The sequence below is a fragment of the Myxocyprinus asiaticus genome, chromosome 38 (assembly GCF_019703515.2).
Source record: "Myxocyprinus asiaticus isolate MX2 ecotype Aquarium Trade chromosome 38, UBuf_Myxa_2, whole genome shotgun sequence".
In the NCBI taxonomy this organism is placed as follows: Eukaryota; Metazoa; Chordata; class Actinopteri; order Cypriniformes; family Catostomidae; genus Myxocyprinus; species Myxocyprinus asiaticus.
Genome location: NC_059381.1, coordinates 7318467 through 7342335, shown reverse-complemented (window position 1 = coordinate 7342335; position 23869 = coordinate 7318467). Strand labels below are relative to the sequence as shown.

The 23869-nt window shown below is 36.8% G+C and overlaps 1 protein-coding gene across 5 annotated transcripts in view; it reads left to right on the top strand.

The window, feature by feature from the left end:
• The window catches only part of arhgap24 (Rho GTPase activating protein 24), a 149062-nt gene that overhangs the window by 109260 nt on the left and 15933 nt on the right, over positions 1-23869 (top strand). For 3 of the 5 annotated variants that reach the window (XM_051677115.1, XM_051677119.1, XM_051677116.1), the window contains one exon: positions 20333-20455. In XM_051677115.1, the coding sequence (XP_051533075.1) occupies positions 20333-20455 (123 nt within the window). Of the gene's footprint in view, positions 1-7217; positions 7246-8433; positions 8550-20332; positions 20456-23869 lie in introns of those variants that run through there. The other 2 variants (XM_051677118.1, XM_051677117.1) reach the window with 2 other exon arrangements.

Genomic DNA, 23869 nt, shown 5'->3' with positions numbered 1-23869 from the left:
ATACATTTTGCAGGTGATTTCATAAAAGATACCATGAAAACTGAAAGTTCACACCAATTTACAGAGGATTTGTTCCAAAACCAGAACCTAGTCTTGCTCTTTACTGCCTACATAGGCAGATGCCTTCTAAATGCTATGGAATACTTAGCTTTTTCATGTGCCATTCCATCTTTCACAGAGTCGAACACTCAGCCTTTCAAAGGGGACTCTTTTGACCGCGAGTCATTATGGACGCATGCACACTACATCTGCTTTGTTGTACTTTTTTAGCACAGTCAATGGCAGGCACGTCCACAGATAAAGCGCAAAGATGCAAACTATCCATGTGTTTAGAAAATCTAGGCTATGGTTCATGGGTACTGCGCTAATGATTACATTTTCATCACACCCACTGCACGCGAGACGTACCGGTACACGACAAACCAAAGTATACTTTTTTTCTATAGACAGAATCCTAATTTAAACATAAACAGCCACAACTCACACTAAATGCACAGGAGAGTCGACTTACAATTGATTTCAAAAGAGTTTGACATTAGCATGTTGCTAAGCTAACAAAGTAATTCTCTAATAAGCATAAAAATACACAAATATGGGGTAAAATGATTCATTTGTAGTTGTTTTATTTTTTTTAGCAATATTTAACAGTATTGAATGAGTCCTAAAAATAATTAACCTATTATAAACATATCTCTTAACTGTTGAAAAAGCTGGTTTAACTGGGAGGCTAGCTGATCTTTTAGCCTGACCAGTAAAAAGTGGCCAAAACACCTCTAAAACCAGCCAACTGACCAGGCTGGGCAACCATCTAAGAGCAGCCAACTAGATAAGGCTGGTTTTGGCTGTTTTTTTCATCAGTGTTGCTTCATAGTCATTTACACTCACTTAGCACTTTATTAGGAATGGAGTAGTGTATCCGAATACTCAGTATTCATAAAACAGTAAGCAAGAAATACCCGGATGACCTACTATTTCTGGCGAGATTCTGAAGTGCGGATCAACTACACACTTTACTATCCCATAATCCCTAAAGCACTGGATTTAAAAGAATGGTGGTGAACTGCGAGTTGGATGTCTCTTTTCAACTGAAAGTGCTATATATGCCAAGAAATTTGTTCCTTGTGCTTAAGTAGTGCTTGTTTAACAATGCCAGAGTAGACTGTTTTCGCGATTTGTTGGTATTATTACGTCATATATTCTGCTCACGGATCAATACCCACATTGGATTTTGGACGTGGAGACAGTCTCCAGCCTCTTGGGGGAGCAGTTATTCCGAGGACACTGTGAAAACTCATTCTACTTCAGTTCTAGAGAACTTCAGAAAGTCCTGCTGTGTAAAAGACTGTCTAGACAGTTCGAAAGAGCCAGTCGGCCCATTGCTCTGTGCCATCAGTGGCATATGGTGCGGGTTGCAAGTTGTGATTGAGGAAATTTTAAATCTCACAGTGGTAGTGGCAACTCTCAGGGTACCTCAAACATCAACACTGACCCATAGAGACTATAGACTTAACAGACAGTGTCTGACTGCAGCTATGCCCCTTTATTTTACAAAAGTTGGAGATAGACTCTTAAAGACTTTAATTAGAGTACTGTCAAGGAAGACTTCCCTTATCCTTTGATCTTATATTTGCTTAAAACATCTATTATCTTTGTACCTAATATTGTATACAATTGCAGCCCTGTTGAGTGAAATTAACAGTCTAAAGAACTACTCACACCAAGAGCAAAAACCCTGAGAAAAATGTACATTCCTGAATGAAAGGTAAGTGCCAGTCTTAGCTTTAATGCAAAGTATATCGCATCCAACAGTACAGTATTTTTTGTTTGTTTTTTTTGTATGCGCATTAGATGGACCAGCCTGAAAAAGAGTGTTTCTTTGCGTGATCTGAGCTAAAGAAGCACAATGTATGATACCATTGTTGTCAGATTTTATTGCTGATTTGAAATATGTTATTTCCTTGTAGTCTTGATCAATCGTTTTGGAGATTTTGGTCTTTTCCCATTCAAGTAGATAGGAGCCGTATTTGTATCAACAGAAAATAGCAGCCCTGAGGCATTACGAACATGGCCGCCAAGTGACCTGACTTACACAAAATATTATTGTTTCATGAGTTTTGTTTGATAAAACAAAAATTTTGCACCGTTGCAATGCTAATTTTGGCACCTGGAGTGAAGGGATCCAGAGAAAATGCATTGTTTTGATTTAAAGGATTGTTGCGGCAAAACAATTGCGCTCATTGATAATTGGCCATGAGCTAATAATAGTGTTTGTAATCAGACAGGTGGCAAACTTTTGGCACTATAGCCTGGCTAATCCATGAAAACCATGGGCACCCATGTTATCAATGCTAATTTGTTTATATTTGTCATGACCAAAGATTCCATTGGCTTCCATCAAAACAGGAATTATATTTGTAATAAACGTCAGTGGATTCTGACCTAGTATATGGAGTATCTCACCAGCTTCTCACAGTTTCAGGAATGGACAACAAAGGATAGTGCCATTCACTTGGGATTACTGAAAAATGACCACCTTTGGAGAAATAATCCTGTTTATTGGTCAGATCTCCTGACAAGCATGAAGTCTCCCTGCTATCCTTGTAGTAATCGTCAAGCATACCTTTATCTCATGCAGTGTTTTCCCAGAGAGAAGTGTGAGATTGACATTGGGCCGTTGATTGGATTTACTGATGGAAACATGAATGAGTTATCTAAACATCTGATTGGCGGTAAGCATTGAATGTTAGCCAACCACCTGGAGACAATGATTCACGTAACCTGTCCCAACTACCTTCAAATCAGTTCACTCACCTTTGCCAACAGTGAATAACAACCATTCAAGTTCACAGACTAATCTTTTTTTTTTAATGATAAAACAAATAACCTATCCTTCACAATCACTCACTGAGCACTTTATTAGGAACACTATGGTCCTAATAAAGTGCCAGACGTGGCCTTCTGCTTCTGTAGCCCATCCACTTCGAGGTTTGACGTGTTGTGCATTCTGAGATGCTATTCTGCTCACTAAAATTGTACAGAGTGGTTATCTGAGTTACCGTAGCCTTTCTGTCAGCTCGAAACAGCCTGACCATTCTCCGTTGACCTCTCTCATCAACAAGGCATTTCCGTCCACAGAACTGCCGCTCACTGGATGTTTTTTGTTTTTGGCAATATTCTGAGTAAACTCTAGAGACTGTTGTGTGTGAAAATCCCAGGAGATCAGCAGTTACAGAAATACTCAAACCAGCCCATCTGGCATCAACAATCATGCAATGATCAAAAACACTGAGATCACATTTATTCCCCTTTCTGGTTGTTGATGTGAACATTAACTTAAGCTCCTGACCTGTATTTGCATGATTTTATGCATTGCACTGCTGCCACACGATTGGCTGATTAGATACTTGCATGAATAAGAAAGTGTACAGGTGTTCTTAATAAAGTGGTCTTTGAGTGTAATTGTCAGCACAAGAAGTATTCAGATTTTTATTTTTATTTTTATTTTTTACTGGAGATTTTAGGCAGTATGTAAGTTTCAGTCAACACTTAGTCGCCCTAAATGTCAAAAATAATATTTTCAAAAAGCTAAAATATTCAATCTACTCCCCTTTTCTACATCTGTGATAATTTGATGGACGATTAGATGGTGGAGTGTCTTTTCGCTATACAAACTTACAAGTCACCAAACTGGAACTTTCTTACACCGCAAAAAATAAAACTTTTTCGCGTGTGCTTGCGTTTTACGTTTGCATGCATTTTAATAGCAATAATAATTGAACATCAAGTCTTGTTTGGCCGCTTCTTAACGAAGGCTCTTTCCTCATTCGAAAAGCATATGTATGACTTTATCATAATAAATTAAACTTACTTAAATGTTACATTTTACTGTTTAACTTTGCTAGAGTAAAAATGGTTGCACTTATGCTTTCTCCGTAGTCCGTAATAAAAAGCATGGAGTCAAATATCTTTCATGCTAATCAGGTGCTGGAGTTATTATATGACGTTCCGAAATCTAGTTTCAAAATGGGAGTATTATCTTCTGACAGCTGCATCTGCTTTTGGCCAGGCAATCCATCAAATCCTCATCAACTGAGTTACAGTATATTTATCATAATGCTAAGAGAGTCCCAAACTCTCTGCATTATTTGGTTTCGTCAGCTATAGCAGGAAAAGTGTGGTCTCTGTGCTCAGATGATAATCTTTTTGAGATCACAACATGGTTTATTTACATAATTAAATGCAATTATTATTGGACCTACTACGCTTTATGGACTTTGAATAACAGAGGCATGTTTTGCTGTGCAAGACCACTTAGCCTTGGCATAGGGTTGCAAATCCAAGTTAAGATTATTAGGCCCAAAGAGAACAGACTAATCCCTCTGTTCCACACTTTTAATCAAGAAGCCTTTGTTTTACAAAGGTTGTATTTGTAGTAGCTGTAATCTATTGATGTAATTGTGAATTATACTGTATATTGTGATGTGTAGTATAGCAATATGATAGCAGTATGATAGCAATAAGAATTGATTCACTATGTCACTGGACATAAAGTGGGGAGCTTTCTTCGCAACAACATCGATAATTCATGGCACACTAGCACGAGGAGATGGTGAAGTTCATCCCTTAGAGCTTGTAAGCATTGTTGTATGACTTATACTTGGAGAGATAGGGGAGATCAAGAGTATGTGAGAGAGAAAAAGTGGAATCGAGAGACCGTGGAAGATGGATAGTGTGAAATTTTCTTTGATGGTTCTTGTCTATTTGCAGGAATCATGGAACTAATTCTTGCCAGTTCAACAGAACATACTGGCTTTTAAAACCACATTTACACTAATATGTTTTTGTTTGAAATCTCAGAAAAAAGTTTTCCAGAGTATGCATTTATGGAGAGCATTTTGAAAAGTCTCCATTTTCAGTAGAGGAAAATGCAGTTTTAGCCGTAAACACAGGGCCGCTGGCCAAATTGATGCCCTATGCAGAACTCCGCGGTCATTGGAATCAATACGTTTTCAAACAAAAAACGTATTAGTATGGATGTGGCCTAAGTTTACTGTAAAGAGTATGCCTCATTTGATCAGGAAAAACTCGGGATGACTGGAATTAATACGAATGTAGAGATTTTTAGATTATTTGGTGTAAACCCCATCTTACGGTTCAGAGCTCATATACTTGCTCGAACCGTCAGATCCTGCCGGAAGGCAAAGACTGCAGGGGAGAGGAGCTTACACCTACGGCAGGACAGGACCTAAACTGGTGGTGATGGGGTGAAAACAATGAGGCATTGTGATTTGATGAGATGCCTGATTGATTGAAATCATAAAGACAACAAGTCTTCCTGCCAGAATGCTTACGCTTATGCTTACATTTCTTTTGCCACGGCAACGGAGGTGCAGCAGCATGTGGATTTAACCATCAAAAGACACACACACACAAACAAAATAAATTATATATATATATATATATATATATATATATATAGATATAGATATAGATATAGATATAGATATAGATATATAAGGGGCCGTTCACACGGCGCCACACGGCGCCACGAATAGAGCAGAATTCAGGTGTCTCGATATGTGAATATATTGTGAGATGCGGCGCAACAGTCAAGGATGTTCATCTTGTGCATGTTTACAAAGAAAAGCAATTGAAAACTGTGTGGATGGACACAAAAGCGCTTTCAGTGTGAACGGTCCTAAGGCAACCTAGGTTGATAATTTTCCAAAATGTGTTTATTTAACAAAACAACAATAACAACGTAAGAAACCCACATTTTCATAAGATTTTAAATCATTGGGTTATATTCTGATTTTGATTTCAAAACGTAGCAGGCATGCACACAGCATTTGTGTACATTGAACAAGGTGTTTACATGGCTATTATAGTTTTTAATTGTGTTTTTATTTCTATTTTATTTTCAGTTTGTCCTTTTCAATGTAGTTTAGTTTTCACTCTCTTAATTGTTAGTTTTAGTTTAGTTTTAGTTTTTTTCTAGTTTCAGTTTTTGTTTTTATTTTAGTTTTAGTATTTTAGGGCTGCAAAGTTAATGTTTTGATATGTTTAACAGCATTACATTTCTCAGCTCAGTATAATGGTATCCCTATAGTGTCATTTTCGTGTTTACTGCAGGTTATGCAGGTTTTCCTCACAGAAAAGTTTTCTTTAGTATACCATGTATCAAAAACTAAGACTAAATTTAATTGGTGTTTTGTCTCATTGTTTTTGTTAATGATAATAACACTGGTTTACATGCAATGCAAAATCAGGGTAATTTGCAAAAATCTATGCTTGCCAATCAATATGTGCTTAAACCATTTATGACATTACCCTGATAAAGGAAACCGTTGATGGCGTATACATGACCTTACACATTGTGTGAAACTGTGCATGTAAATGCGTTTGGTGTTAACACTATTTTGTTGCATTGCGCTAAGTAGCCCCGCCCACCATAACAACTCGTTGGTCAAAAATTCAGCTCCACATAGCTGTGTGATAAATATCAGATATGTACTGATTGGCTGTTGCTTTACTCAGTATTCTGCTTTCAGTTAGGACAGATATTTTGTGGCTATTTATGAGAATATAAAGACTATATTTTCTTGATTTCCCTCTTTTCCTCTTTACTGTGCCTTATAAGTTTATTTACATGTGCAATATTTGCATCTGGTGGTGGCAGAAAACACACACAGCATGACTGGTCTGTACTGGACATTTTGGAGGAATAAACAGGAAAATGCAGGGGAAAGACGTCATTGGGTTTGTTGCAGCTGTTGTTGCATTAAAGGAAGTCAAGACTTTCCTTACTGTTGCTCACATTTGTAAAGTTTATATGGGCTCCGTGGAGAAGGAAGAGACAGAGAAAATTAGCCACAGCTCTGCCTGTTTGTGATGAAGGCAACGCACATAGTAGACTCTTGCGGGAGTCAAATTGTGTTTGCATAACAATCTGTTCGCACAGAGCAGCCTGGGAATGCCTTGAGACAGCTGCAATGGGAATGCTTTCTAAACATTAGTGACATTGCCCTCCGTATAAAGACCTTCAGTTGATTATGTCAGAGCAGTTGGGGTTAAACCCACACAATCCCACAAGCACGCATGGCAGATGTAAGCTCTGAGATTTACTATCAAACGGCCATCTTGAGGATCCCATTTAATTTAATGAGATGAATGAGAGTTTGTCTGGGTCAGTGGTTACTAACCGACTTATGGGACAGACACACTCTTCAAACAGCAACTACTGAGGTAAAATATTGCTAATCTGTTTACTCATGGTGAATTTTAAGATGAGTCGCTTTAGAAACACTGAGGCAGATGTTTGGGATATCCTGAGGAGGAAGGGTGTACAGAGCTAAATGCAGAAAACAGGAAAAATGTAGAGAATGTTGTATGGATGACTAAACAGGGAGTCAGCCAAGACAGACAGCTCTGGATTGGGTGTGTGTGTGAGTGTTTTGGTGAGTTAAAATGACTAGTCCCAAATAATGAGATTTTTATGATGACAATGATTTACATCATCGAATGATTGCGAAATGGGAATGAAAATTTGCTACGTTTCAGGGGAGAGACAGGCATAAGTGATGATTTTGGTTTAAATTTTGCAATATTTTGCGACTTCCACCAAACAAAAACACCTAAAATAATAACCAATGTATTATAAAAATGTATATATTTATGATTGTTTTTTTCTCATCTATGCTTGCTACATTAACATTGGTTTTGATCTTTTAAAGGCCATTTGACATTGCTTATATAGTAAGCGTAATATCTCATTTTTCATAATGAAAAGAGGCCCCTAATGTTAGATTTTGCTACTTTAATAATATTGATACTTTAATAATAGTCGATATTACTTTTGATAGACCTGTAACATTAACATTTGTAGATATTTAAAAAAGATGATGCACATTTTGTAGTATATTTTAAAAGTTTAAATGGTTAAAGTAACAATACAACAAAAATCTGTTTTATATGTACTGTATATTAATATGGCAATGAGTATTATGTAATTTATTTAAGTTGTATTCTAAAAAGAATGCATTTTAATAAGTGGAAAGGAAAACTTATATTTACCTATACTACATTATATTAAGTAGAATGCATTAACCAGGTTTTTTTCACATAGCTATAAAACTAGTCCTGTTTTCAAGCTCCATTATCCCCCTCAACATTTTATTGCACTGATAAAACATTAACCAAGTAATAATAATAAAATCCGCACATGCACATGAATACAACTCCTACAGTAGCCCTGCGCAGTGGAAGTTAAATGGGTTAATGGGTGTATTTGTGGACCTTTTCAAATCCCGGTCAACGTTCTTAATGACGTCACGCACCTCTAACGCCAAACAAACACCGCGCGTGGTGGCACTGGGCGCGCGTGAGAGGAGGGACGGACACAGAAAATCCTATTGTGTCTCGCGCAGCCGGTGCGCGAGGTGCTGTTGTGGAGCAGGGCGCGCATTGGTTTGGAACAAAAGTGGGATTTATTTCTTCACTACTTTGAGTCTACACGCATGTAACAACTCCCCGCAACTTGATGCCAAAGGGTTGGTATGCCTACAGAGTTTTTTTTTTAAATTATTATTATTGTGTTGCATTGGTGTAATAAAGGTTAGCTTTCATTTTTCAGCGCGCAGAATCTGAATGGGACTGTTGCGTTGGAGATTTTATACAGTGAGACCAGTGTGAATGGCATGTTGACAGGATTTATGTTCTTAAAGCGTAATTTGGACATTTATAGGCTATGTTAAGTATACTATGCATAAGGGAAGTTCAGGCGGGACGCGTTATTTCATTTGAAAACTGAGGGAACGCAGTGGTCTCGACGCGTTTTTACAAGTTAAACTATTTGACACGCCGTCTTAAAAACGCAAAGATCTTGGCGCGAGACGCGACGCAAAGTTCATGTATTAGAAGGTTAACCCTTGTGCGACCTACGGGACATTTCTTTTTTTTTTTTTTTTTTTCGAACATTTTGGCTGTTTGATAAATTTTGCCAAAGGTGTGTATTTTGGGGGGAATTTTGATATTTCAACCTCAGTTCCTATACGTCTATAATACACTGTGTACACAAAATAGTTACACTCAGGACATTGACAAAAATGTCCCCACTGAAACCCATTAAAACTGCAGTATTTGATCCCAGTGCCATTAAAGCATAAAATCATGAATTGTATGATATTATGGTTTCATTAAGGAGCCCTGTTTTTTTTTTTTTTTAAATATCTTCCACCAGATGGCGCCATTTTCTCATGTTTAGCCTATGGAGCAAATACATGCTTTTTTCCTATTTTCTGTTTGCTGTACTATAGAGCACTGCAGGCCAATGAATAAATGATGCAGCTAAAATTGTGTGGGTGTGTTGGTATGGATGTCAGAGTGTGTTTTATATATGTGTATTGAGAAATGTGTGTGTGTGTGTGTGTGTGTAAAAAACAACAACAGTGGCATTATATAAACAAACTGGCTAAAAGGGTTAAAATCCTGAAAATGAATGAATATTTGGTAGTTATGATCAGGACTGATGTTGGTTAAAAAAATTAACTCATTGAAAGTGGAAAATAATATTAATATATTATATTATTATGTCAGTTTTTTTGATGCAGACATTTTTGTCATCTAAGGACCTCTGAGTAACTTTTTTAAATTGACGCACAAGGGTTAAGTATGCATAAGGGGAGTTCACATAGGACGATTTCTTGCGTTTTAAAACAGCTTGAGGGAACGCAGGGGCCTAAAGAGGCATTTTTACAAGTTGAACTATTTTTAACTTAAAACGGCATCTTAAAAAAATGCTACACCTGTGTAGCATCCATCTTTTTGACGTCATAACGCATCCTGCGTGAACTGTACATTTATATTATCGTTGTTCTGTGTGTGTCTAGATTTATGTCAGTGGAATATTATCTTAAACCTTTAAGAAAATACAGATAATGAAAATGAATAGTTTGTGTTTAAAGTTTGCTTGTTTCCCCAGTGTTTGTGGGATGTTTTAGGGTTTGCGAATGATTGATTGTTTTATGTAAGAATTCAGGAGTAGCATGCGTGGAGCCAACCCGTCTGCACGTGCATTGATAAACACACTGAGCTCGATAGGAATGTGTGTGTATCTGTGTCTACAGTTCATTCTCATGTTGTTTATCACACACATACACATGCTCTGATGGTTCATGTCCGGGCTATACATTACACTGTGTAAACCTTCTCACCAGTGGTTAAACACACTGTCAGATGCGCCTCTATATAGAAATATACTGCTGTATGTGGTGAATGTTTACTTTGTGTTATGTCTGTGTGCATATTCCAAGATAACTGTGCCAATAAACATCTTGAACTTAAACATGAACCTTGGCATTAAGCCATTTTAATGCTGGTTTGGCAACCCACTTGTCAGTTTATTTACAAGAGTGAGGTTTTAATAAACTGACATAATATTTCCAAAAGGATCAAACAGAACTCTTTATTGTAGATATATAAATAAAACCCTAATTGCAGTGTTTGCAAGGCAATGTATCAGTATTCCTCAATCATTCAGGTTGGGGTTTGTCCTAAACCCATAACTCAAAGTATTAAACACATATTTGTCTTTTTTTATATGCTTGTAAGGCACTGTGTTGGTATTCCTTAACGTACAAACTGCATTCAAACCATCTATTTTTTTTGTTGTTTTTTTTTTTGTAAAATGTAGGCCCTTTTTTCAGAAATGTAAGATTTCTAAGGCTTTAAAGTTTAAAAATCTGCCATTGAGTTACACTGATAGAATGTTTGGTATTCAAAATCAACCAACGGACAGTATGTTGTAATATTTGCCCACTGAATTGTGATTGAACTTCTTGTCTTCCTTGCATATATTAAAAGAAAATGTAAACCCAACTTTACACTGCAAAATATGTGTTGATTATCTGCATTGCAAGCACTAGTATTTTCTTAAAAAAAATTCAAACCTAGTTCATATTTCTAATTCATTTTTCAACTGAACACTTGGTTTCCAATGTGCAAGCTGGGTGTCTGGGAAAATATTACATCAAAAACCATGCTGTGATGCAATAATCAGCCATGTATTGTAATACCATTGTTATTACAATGTAATTGGCATGTACAGTTACATAGCCGTATTTATTGAAGATCATTGCAGTAGAACTTTCTGTCACCATCAGTGTCCTTGGCATGTTGTGTTCTCATTCACTCACTGTCTTAACTGCGCCCTGGTCATGAAGATGGGTGATTGTTGAACGCTCAACGGGCACAAAGGGCTCTTGTTAGCACCCTGTGTGTGTGTGAACTGGCACCAGGATCAATGGCAGTGGACTTGTGAAAAGCTGGGCTCATTATGGACCTTGAGAGCTCGTCAGTCACCCGCTGGGAGATAGAGGGGCAATCCAGAGCGCAGATAGATGGATGCTGCCCGTGTGAGGTCTGACTGTTCATTACCTTCCAACACTGATTTGAGACCAGTAAAACTGCCTCTGCTTTGTGGTAAAGATATAGTACACCCAAAATGAAAATTCTGTCATTATGACTCACCTTCATGCCATTTAAAACCTGTTTGGTGAAAATGTGGAACACAAAAGTAGAAATTTCTTAAGAAGCAGCTCTTTCCATGCAGTGACATTGAACTCTACTAAACTGTATGTATTAAGGTACAACAGCCATCACTGAAGTGATATCCTTTTTTATTAATATTTCTTACCTCAAGGAGACAAAAAGGTACATGCACAGTAACTTTGCACAGGAAGACAACATATAAATGTACTGTACCTTTAAAGGTGCACAATAAGTCCTTAGGGTACAATTATGTACCCTAAACAAGTTATACATTTTATATAGGTAAGAAAGGTCCCCTTGAGGGTACCACCCCATGATGGCCCTTGTACCTTAAAAAGTACAATTGTTCTGAGAGTGACATCTGTCAAGCTGTCAAGGACAAAAAAAACAAAAAAACAAAAAAAAAACATGAGTAGTGCACTATTGATTTGTTTAAAAAACAGACCAAAACCTAATTTGTTATTTGTTAATATTGTTAGAATTTTGCGTTTGATGGTGCTTTTTTTGGACATTTGTTATTATTATTATTATTATTCCCTTTTTGGTGATTGACAGCGTAGTCACATGAACTTTCATATGGAAAGAGCAGTGTAAAGATTTCACATTCAATAGAAAAAAATACAAGCATTTGGGTTTGGAATGACATAAATAACGGCATAAGTTTTAATTTTTGTACATACTACTTCTTAAAATAACTGTTTGGTAAAGACTAACTGATCCTAGAACAGCATAAAAAGGGGTCAACTCTACGGATTTATTCTCCTGGGAAAAATCAGAGAGGGTTTAATGTACCCCTCGGGGGGAAAGCTTAACGTTAATGTACAGCCAGGTGATGGAGAGGAGAGCAGAGAGTTCGGTCATAGATCGTTAAGTTTGTGTAGAGAGGAGAGTAATCTATTAGAGTATCTATGGGCAGTAAGAGTTGGGTCAGAGGTCTCTTTGTGGACTAGAGTGAAGGTTAGTGGCATTTTTACTGGGTAGAATTATGGAAGAAAAAGTCAGGTTGGAAAAAGCAATACTGACATTGGTGAGAAGGAAATGCAGGATTTTTGAGCCTAATCTTATGAAAAAAATGAGCCTGTGGCGATATTTTTTCAAAATGATATTATGTGGCTCCTTATCAGTGGCTGCCCATGCATTTTAAGTCTAGGCCTTCAGTGCGATTTATGCCATTATAAACACAGTTGCACAATGAATAAGACACCCTATGCCTATGGACATCATACATTATGTCGTCACAGCAAACTGATAATACCAACTAACATTTTAAAAACACGTCCACAAAACTTGAAACAACAGTGAATGCTCAAGCAAGACTAATTTTAAATGCAGCATTTTTGTAAAATGAACGGCTCCTGAACTGACATTCAAAAATCATAATTTTTCTAATGAATCTACCAATGAGGTCTATAATACCTGGAAAAAGCTCTCACAATAATATTTACGATTTAAATATTGCTTGCAATAAATTTAGTTTCGTCAGGGTACAAGGTTACTTATCAAAACTTGAACCGACAGTGAATGCTCAAGCAGCCTAATTTACATTTAGAAAACTCCTGATGTTGCTATAACAATGCAAAAAGCACTTACCAGTTTACTTGAAGTGAAAATTAGCCCTCCTATCCTGTTTAATAAATTAAGCAATCACACGGTAATGCAGAACATCTCAGGTTTTTAAATCCAAAAGGATCTCTTTCTTAATTGCGATAGGGGCAGTGATGACAGCCGACTTGTCATCTTGATCTCGCGTTTTTCGCTTTTGAATTACATACATCACTTCAAGCGTGATTGTGTCACTCAATGCCAGCTACTGTAAAAGGCCTCCACTGGGACAAATCCTAAAGAGCACACCCACCAAGAACAAATAAATTAATCTGATTGGCTGATGAATCTGACAGTCTGATTTTAGATGCCTAATCACTTGTGCTGTTGAGTGATTCTGTAGAAATTCTGAAGGCCTAACGGGGTGGAGCTGAGACTCACACGCTGCTTTGGCATGCGATTTGTGAAACAGCCATCATGCTTCGCTTGTAAGCATAAATTAATCAATTCTGATTTGATCAGCTTTTCGTTTTTCACTATTCGCTTGTAGTTGAGAATGAAAGGATGAAAAAAGATTTATTTATTAGGCATGTTAGGCCTGCAGAGAAGGCTTTGTTGGCCCTGAGAATTCGCCACTGCTCCTTACACACATTGTGGTAGCTCCGAGGTGAAATGTCCACTGAGTGGCACTAAAAGCGAGTAAAATTTTCTCCAAAACAGATGAGGTTTTTAAGGTTAATACTGTATCGAGTTTTAAATCAACAAAGCCAACCTCCCTACCCTAAACCTTAAACCTAAACGATAGTGTAAAAAAAAAGTACATTTGTGCAATTACTGAAGCAACCATGTTCGGGAGTAAAATTGTGCAAACTTCATGGAGGAGACGTAGTGCATGATGCGCACTGTATTTTAATAGAGTCTGAGGCCAGAGACTATTTAGATGAAAATTCTATTTAAATGAATGGGAGAAATTGGAACACCCAGCCAAGAAGCTCTAGCACCCAACAGTCAATGGATGTAGAAAGGAATTCCCACCTTGCAGGTAAAAGAGCCAATCACCATTTAGATACAGACATCGCCTGTCAATCAACTCGGTAACACGCATGTGCATTTTGTGTTTTAGCATAAAATGAGGTCAACATTTGGTTGAGTTAAACGCGATTGATTCATTTGTTAATACACACTGCATTAAAAAAATCAGTAAATGTGTTTAGGCAGAGAGATTATAAGACTAGTCTTCCACTGGCCACGACATGATATACAGGGGGAAATACTCGCTCAATTCACTGACTTAGGCAGCTGAACTGCTCCGTGTTACAGCTCCAGTAACTAGGAGAATGGGATGAGAAAAGCTGACTCTGGATCAGTGGCTCTGAGCAACATTCAACATCGATTGTGTATGCAGAGAAAATGTCTTCTTTTCTAAAAATATTCTACATTATTTTTCTAATGAATAAGTAGTTTGATTCATGAAACAAACCATTTTTATGACATTTTGGGAGCATTAAAAATGATTCCATTCAAGTTGTATCAACAGGTGCCTTTGAAGTTGTGGCATCTGTATACACCTTGGATCAACTCAAAACAAGTGTGCACTGAGATGTCTTAAGTGAAAAATATTCATTTATTCATCAGACTTATTCCTTGAACATGTTAGGCTGGCATTCCCCACTGAATTTTATCCTGAAAAACATCTTAAGTTGACTCTGATATTGTCAATGGGCACAGCACATGATGGCAATATGATGCAGGTTCAAGTGTTGGACTTTGCTGCTTCAGGCAAGGCAGTGGTAATTCTTCATTATTCATATTGGCTGCCATGTTGATGGAAAAACAAATCATGTATATTCATGTTATTGATTCTTTATTATAAATATGACGTGAAGACCTACTTTCTAAATATCTGTTTGTTTACTATGTTGTTTTGACATGAGATTTGTACAGTAGTTAGCATGTCCTGTAATGTCTCTTGTATGTAATGCATGGCTTATTGTATGGAATGCATAACATAGCAGAAGAGCAAGTGGCTGTGAGAAAAAATAATGCAAAAATAATGCAAAACTAACGTAAAGCTTTACTTTCCATAAAAATTAACTTTTTAATTAATTAAGTTACTGTTTTAAGGAGTAACGCAATATTCTAACGAGTTACTTTTAAAAGTAATGTTACCCAACACTGCTTATTTTTTTAATGTAATCCAGGGTTGTTTTACCGAACCAAAGGCTTTTGTCTCAGAGTTGCTCATTTCAGGTTTGTGGTGTTGCAACCTGTGCCTTTTTAATTTTTTTACCTTGTCTTTTGAAACTGTACATTGGCCCCAAAAAGTATTTGGACAGAAGCCACACTTGTGTAAAATATTAAAGAAATATTCCAGGTTCAATACAAGTTAAGCTTAAATGACAGCATTTGTTGCTAATGTTGATTACCACAATAATTTATTTCAACTTTTCCCTTTTTTTCTTAAAAAAAAAGCTATAAGTTATATCCCATGTTTAATTTTGGTGCCATGACAACTTAATGCCGTAAACCCTAAAACGACTGTAAAAACAACAATTTAAACAACTTTACAGCTCAAATAATACAAGTTTTAACAGAAGCATTAATGTAAGTGCTTTTATAAAATTATAAGCTTCACATTTCTACTTTTAAACCTCCAAAAATGGGCCCCATTCACTTCAATTGTAAGTGCCTCATTGTAACCTCGATTTTTGCTTTTTTTTAAAGAAAAGTAGGGTCAACTCGAAATACATTTTTGTGGTAATCAACATTATGCCACAAATGCTGTAGCTTAAATGTCATTGCATCTGAAAACAAAACATCAAACCAAGTAGCAACAGCAAAAATATGATGTCATGATTTATTTAGCCTTCTCTTGGTCATCAAACAGTCTGTTCACACCTCTTGTGTTTGTTTATGTGTGTGCACATGTGTTTGTATCTGTGTTCAAGTGATAGAAAGACTAGACCACAGCAGATGGCCTGTAGACTGTGTTTAAGACAAACCCCTGCAGAGTGTGGTCTCTTTCACTATACCCTTTTGTTGCACGCATGCCTGCCTGTGTGTGTGGGTCGGTGCATATGCCATGACACTTAAGTCTTGGCTTAGGTTGCTGTCATTTTACCCTCTATTCATCTCCAGCCTTAGGCGGTGGACTGCAGCTCAGCATTCCTGCTTTTGTTTCCTTTATTTCCATTTGTAAAACAGGTGTGGATGGTGACAAATAGAAGCAAGTTTCCAAAATGAAAATAGATGGGTCTCGCTGACTTAGACAGACTTTTTAACTCTGTTTTTGTTTTGAATGGTCATATATGTGTCATAGTTTTGATTTTAGTACATATATACATTCTGCTTCGCCTCCTGAGACTCCTGCAGCTCCGCCCGCTCCGCCTCCTGAGCCTCCTGTGGCTCTGCCTCCTGCAGCACCGCCCCTGAACTTCCAGCTACTCTGCCTCTTGTGCCTTCTGCGCCACCGCCCCCTGAACTTCCAGCTGTTTTTTCTCTTGAGCCTCCTGTGGCTCTGCCCTCTGCGACTCCATTCCCTGAGACGCCTGCGGCTCCGTCTCCTGAGCCTCCTGTGGCCCCGCCCCCTGAGCCTCTGCCTCCTGCGGCTCCGCCCACTGAGCCTTTCCCTAGCATCAGTCGCTAGTGCACCTCTTGAGGCCAGGGGAGTGAGGTTTTACACATTGCACAGTACGTACCAGCTGGCTCCCGTTACACTTACCCCCCTAAACCTCACTCCCATCTGGGTCACAGCACCACTGTAGCCGGTCCTGCCCGACCCTCTCCGAGCAGGATTCGAACCGATGTCAGCCGGCAAGGGAGGTGGGCATGCTAACAAGGAGGCTAAAGTGCACCTCTTGAGGCCAGGGGAGTGAGGTTTTACACACTGCACAGCACGTACCAGCTGGCTCCCATTACACCAGCATACTGCTGTAGAGTTTTGTTACCTTCTTCTTCGTATTATTCCTTCATCGTTGTATCCCCTTCTTTTGTTTATAATTAAAGTTCTGTGTTTGGATCCTTACTCTCTCGTCTCTTCCCTTCACAAAACCCTGACAGTATGTATTATTCTATTCTGTTCTATTCTATAATGTTATACTATATTATATTATTAATTTTTTTTTATTATTGTATCATTTATTGTGTTTATTGTGCAAATGTGTATCTTTAAATAGACATTGTCATATGAACAACAAGTTTAAGGACTTTTACAAACCTTTATACATACATAAAAAGAACCTTGCTTCATTTTGTGTCGGACATGAATGAAAGTAATGTCTTATTTTGCGGTTCAGTGTGTCAGATGTTAATTCAGTAAGCTCTCTGATAGATTCAGTGAGTTCATTCACTAAAGGATTCGTTAGACTGATTCAAACATTTAACTTGTGTGTTGGTGAGTTGTTTGGAATTAATCCTTCAAAGAACCTGTTCATAAGAGTCATTTGTTCATAAATCGGACTATAATAGTCAAGCATTGCATGTCTTTGATTGCAGCAAGCAACCAACACAACGCAAAAGAGCTGTTCAGCTGTGACATCAATTTGTAGGCGAAACTGGAAGTATTATTTGCCATGGATTCACTTTTGATTTTCCTGTTGGTTTTTATAATGGAGTTTTTCAACTTATGAGTAAAATAAGGTCTGTGGTGAACATTACTTGACGATACGTGGACGTTTTGTTCTACAACATAAGTTGCCTCAAACATGAATTTTTAAGCTGCCGTGTGTTCTTTTTTATAAAAGTATGTAATTCAGTACAGCTTCAAAATTCACGTTTGAGGTATGAAGTTGTGTTATTTATGTTGTAGAACAAAACGTCCACATTAAGTCAAGTAATGCTTACCACAGTATTTAACTCATAATTTAAAAAACCCCATTATAAAAATAAAACAAACATAGGAAAATCCAAGGGAGCCCATGGCGAATTCTCTTCCTGGTTTTTGGACTACAAGCTGAACAGCTCTATAGAAAGACAGAAGTGTTGATTTTGGCATTATTTTGCAGTACACATTGACTTTTTATATCAAAATATTCAGTTAAAACTGTAAGGTTACAGCTCGGGTAAAATATTAAATCTTTTTCCCGTAGCACTGGTGATTTGGTAGCGGCGGAGCTTCTAAGAAGCAAGTTGAGCTTCTGAGATTTAATAAACTGACAAAAGAAAGACGCAACACTGTGTTGTCTGTGCACGCAAACTATTTTTAAACAAATCCAAAGCTCCGTTGCAACGGGTTGCCGTGTATAGCAATGGAGTCTTAATCACCCAATCGTTGTCGCTCCTCCACCAATTTCCATATGCCTCGCTTCTCGACAGTCTATAAATACATTTTTAACGACCGCTAAGCTGATCTTGTTGGAGATGAAATCGATGATCAAGACAGCATCGAGTCACTGGAGGATGCGTGGCAGAACTGCACTAATGAATGTTATGAATAATGTAGTCTTTCAGACTAATCATATCTCCACTAACTCTTCAAACTCTGCCTCAATGCATGGATTGGACATGTCGGACTGGGCTTTTAAAGACAAGTAATAATCTCCCTCCCTCCATGGAGGACAGCACAGGAGCTAAATGTTTGCATCCTGTATTGATCTGATCCTTTCTGGCTTTTTCTTGTGTGTTCCATAATTGTGCTCAACAAACCTTTTAAATGAGAAAGGCTCTACATTTTTAAAAATAAATGTTCAGGTCATATTTCACCCCAAAATCAAAAGAAATAAAAAGTTATATTTTACTGAATAAAATGTTGTCTGTTTAGCCATTAAGATTTTATTTATTTATTTTTTATTTTTTTTTGCATTTTGACATTATTTTTGTCATTGTGACATTCAAACACCTCCCCATCCTGTAATAATGCAGAAATATTATAATATCTGTAATGCAAAATTTGTAATTTGATCCCAAATTCAGATCCCAATCAGATTGTATTTATTTATTTATTTATTCCAGTAATGATAATCTAATCAGAATTACCATTAAGGATAATATAAATTTAAGAAGAAAAATAATCTAATTATTTTTTGTCCATTTACATGTTTTTTTTTATTATTATTATTTATTTATTAAAAAAAATATATAAATTCTAGTAATGATAATTTAATAAGAATTCTAATTGAGAGTAATGGCAATTTAAAAATAAAAACTAAATTGTCCATTTATTTTATTTATTTATAAAAGATTATTAATTCAAGTACTGAGAATCTTATCAGAATTACCATTGAGAATAATAGAAATTGCCAATTTATTTATTTATTTGTCCATTTCTATTTGTTTATTTATTTATTTATTTAAAAATATTTATTCATGTAATGATAATTTAATTAGAATTACAATTAAGACTAGTGTGAATGTAAAAAGAAAAACAAAACTGTCCATACACATTACAGTAACTGAAATTCTTTGGTGGGTAAATGTGCTTAATTGTCATGAAAATAATGTCACAATACAAAAAGTCGTAATCATCCTAAAATAGCCTTAATTTTTTAATGCAAAATATAATTTCTTATTTTTCTTTTAATTTTAGGAAGAAATGTGACCTGGTCATGTTTTCGTGAGATTCACCCTAGTTTTTCAGAAAACTTCTACGCTGATCTGAAGAAGTTATACGCTAATGAAACAGAAACATTTTTAAACTCCAAAGAACCATAGAGCTAATTTAATAACCCTACTGTCTTCTTTAAGCCTACATTGCTATAAAGAACCATTGAAGCACCTTTATTTTAACACTCATCCTACCAGCAAAGTGATTATTTAAATTTCTCTCCACAAACAGCCCAAACAACCTGTGCAAGCTGTTCTCACAGACACCTCATCCTGCCCTACCAGACTAAACATGTGACATCACCAATGAAGTGTACACACATCCTCAAAGACACGCCCATGATCTGCACTCCTAGTCTGTTTAGCCCCAGCTCCCCTCACTGATGTCAGCACACCTGTATATTTGCAAATGATGGCCCTGAGTTCAGGGTTAATGACAGATCAGAGGTTTATAATACAAAGGCATGTACTGCCACTCATCTTTAATGACAGAGGCCTGATTGGTTGTTGAAAAGTGGTTTGTTGAAATGTGTGATTGGGCAAATAGCTCCATTTGTCATTTGGGGGGGGGGTTTCGTTTAGCTCCCTCAGCTATGCCTAGAAATGGCCTTGTTGGCACCCCCTCTTTGTGTGGCACCCCTATGCATTGCATACATTGCATATACTGCTATCAACTGACCAGTGAATTCAATGTTCTCTGTAGGGGGCGACAGGGAGCGGATGACGTCCAACCATGAGACATACCTACTTATGGCCAGTACACAGAATGACATGGAGGATTGGGTGAAGAGCATCCGCAGGGTGATATGGGCTCCATTTGGAGGAGGTGAGTTCAATCATTAGGGAACAGAATAAGTCAGCTCTGGTCACAGTTTAACTTTAGTTAACACTCACAACCTAAGCATTGCTACAGTGTACATTACAGTGCTGTATAGTGCAGCACTCTAATCACTCACACAAGTTAAATAATGTTTGAAACTCTACATTCAACATTAAAAGAATAATTAACCCAAAAATGAAAATTCCATAATTATTTATTCACTATTATGTTGTTTCAGACCCGTATGACTTTATTTCTTATGCAGAACACAAAATGTTCAAGAGGTGCATGTTCACAAAATAACTTTTTCATTTAAAACAATGCTAAATAAAAGTCCTTGAATGAGCATGCGAGACACTGTAAACAAGCTTTTCTCATTGTGGTCATGAACGTGCAATTATCTGGGTTACAGTAAGGCACTTACAATGGAAGTGAATGGGGCCAATGTTAAAATACTCACTTTTTTAAAAGTATAACCACAAGATGTAAACAATATGAGTGTTAACAATGAGTTTTAACATGATTTTAGTGTGATAAAATCACTTACTAACATTTCCTGTGTAAATTTATATCCAATTTTACAACTTTGTTGCTTTGACAACGTAACACCCTAAACCCTGAAACCCTAAAATGACTGTACAAATGATTTAAACAACTTTAAAAGTTATGAAAGTGCATGATGACTGAGGCAGTCAGTTCTAAACATTCTACCTAAAATCTCTTTTTTCCACAGAAGAAAGAAAGTCATACGAGTATAGGAAATTTGTTGTGTCTGTTGAAGATGAGATGTCCTCCTCTTAAAAAATTCATTGTAGTGTTCCACAAGGATCCCTTTTAGGGCCAATATTGTTTTCACTATATATATGTTACCGCTTTGTTTTGTGATTCAAAAATAAAATATTACATTTCATTGCTATGCAGATGATCTGCAATTGTATGTCTTTGAATCCCAGTGATCTGATGAATTTAAATGTTCTTCAAGCGTGTATAGGAGATATATATACGGCATACAATTTTCTTCAGTTAAATACTGATAAGACAGAGATTGTTAAAATCGGTCACGATTCTAAAAAAAAGTCAGATGGAGTCAGCACTTAGACAGGTAGTCATAAATAGTAAGCAGGTGGAGAAAATTTGAGAGACTATTTTGATACTAATTTAAATTTTGAATATCACGTCCAGAAGTTATTTCAATCTTGTTTTTATCAGTTAAGGAACATTTCCTAGGTTTCCAAGGTTAGACATGTCTTGAGTTTCAAGGATACAGATTCAACGCACTTTAGCACAGCTACAATCAGTGCAAAAGGTTGCAGATAGACTTTTAATCATATTACTCCAGTTTTAGCTTCTTTGCAGTGGCTACCAATTCATTTTAGGGTTGATTTTCATAATTACATATAAGGCATTACATGGATTGGCTGCCATTTAGCAGAACTTTTAAGACCTTGTGAAATAGTTAGACCTCTTAGATCTTCTTGTCATGAACGGTTGACTGTTCCAAGATCAAGATGCAAAACCTAAAGTGATAGAGCTTATGTGAATGTGAAATGTTGTGTTTTACTGTGAAGCACTTTGTGCTTAGTCGGTAAAAGGTGCTATATAAAGAAAATTGTTATAAAGTTAGTATACAGGTTTGCAACAACATGAGGGTAAATAATGAAAATCCCTTTAAATCTGGGTTCTGAAGCAAAGAACCACTGATTTAAGTTATCCTTCATTGACTATTGGTTGAATTAGACAAAATACCATCATGTAGTGTAGAATCTGATTTTCTGAAAAAGAACATTCAGAATCATAGGTAGAACATTTGTCTCTTGCTCTCACAGGATTGAGCTCACAACATTGAGTTTCCTGTTTAATTAACTCGCATTGTGAGCGGTGTAATTGTTGTTAGTTATCCACTTGTCTCTCTGACTGTGTAAATGAATAATCTTGTTCATTGCTGTGTGGGTGTGGTTGCAGGTGCACTCATTAATTCAGCCTCACTTACTCATTAGATTGTCCACTTCTAGAGTCGTGATGAAGTTCCTGTAGCCTACTCTGATTTAAAAGTTTGCTCTCTGGTCTGCAAGAATGGATCACCCTTGCATGGCCATCTAAAGGATTCACTGTGTGGGCAGAGTTGTCAGAAATAAACCATTCATCCACAGTAATAAGGAAGAGATGTAACCCTGCCTCATAATAAAGAGACAGACAGAATTAGGCTTGGAGAGGCAGGTGTACAATGTTGTGGATTCTAAAACTTGTACTACAAGTTGCATCAACTTTCGTCATTCAGGTTTGGCTTTACATGAGATATCTTTTTGCAATTGCTTGTAAACACACAGTAGTAAATGTTGTTTTTGTGTTCGCTATTGCTAATCTGTGATTAAAGGAATATTCAGTACAAGTTAAACTCAATCGACAGCATTTGTGGCATGATGTTGATATAAATATATGCAAAAATCTGGGTTCCTGTGAGGCACTTACAATGGAAGTGAATGGGGCCAATCCGTAAACGTTAAAATACTTGCTGTTTCAAAAGTATAGACACAAGACATAAACAATGAGTGTTAACATGATTTTAATGGGATAAAATCTGTTACAAACCTTTTCTGTGTAAAGTTTAATCCAATTTTACAACTTTAGCTATGATGATGTAACGTTGTAAACCCTAAAACCCTTAAATGACCGCAAACAAACCCAAATATATATTTAAACAAATTTACAGGTCAAATAATGCACAGGGTGAGAATCAACCTACTGACTAAAGGTTGGGTTCTCATTTATTTTGTTTTGCATTTTCAGGGTCATTGTTCTTCCCAATGTACTTCTGAATACATGTTACCTTGAATCAGGAGAAAATATTACATATTTAATTAAAAGTTATTTTGAAAATGTTTTTGTGTTTGGTGTAGCTTCTAATAATTGTCTCATCAGAAGTCAGAAGTCCCTTCCATGTTACTATGTGAACTCAATTGGTTCACTGCATTTTGACAAATGGAGATTTTGTTACAATTTTGGGTGGCATTCCTGTGTGCCGCCACACCAGATGCACAAAGCCATTCATATCTCAGTGTATGCATGTGTTGCCAAAATAACTACAATTCCTCAGGAAGGCATCTTTTGTTCACATTTGTGGTTGTGAAAGTTAAGTTCCCTCCCACAGTAACCTGATTTACCCCACAGGTTAAAGGTCAGAGAGTCAAACAGTGTACAATATCCTCACTGTAGGGGTTCCATAGTGTTTTGAGGCCACCCAGTTGCAATACACATTTGTTCTGTTCTACACTTGTATCTCTTGACATCTCAATCTTAGATTTGATTTAAGTTTGTGTATCCAGCTGCAGATAACTCATCAGATCTCATTTATATAAATGAGCATATCAGATGAAGTCAGATTATACCTCAAGTCCATATTTCAAACAATGCTGACTTGGT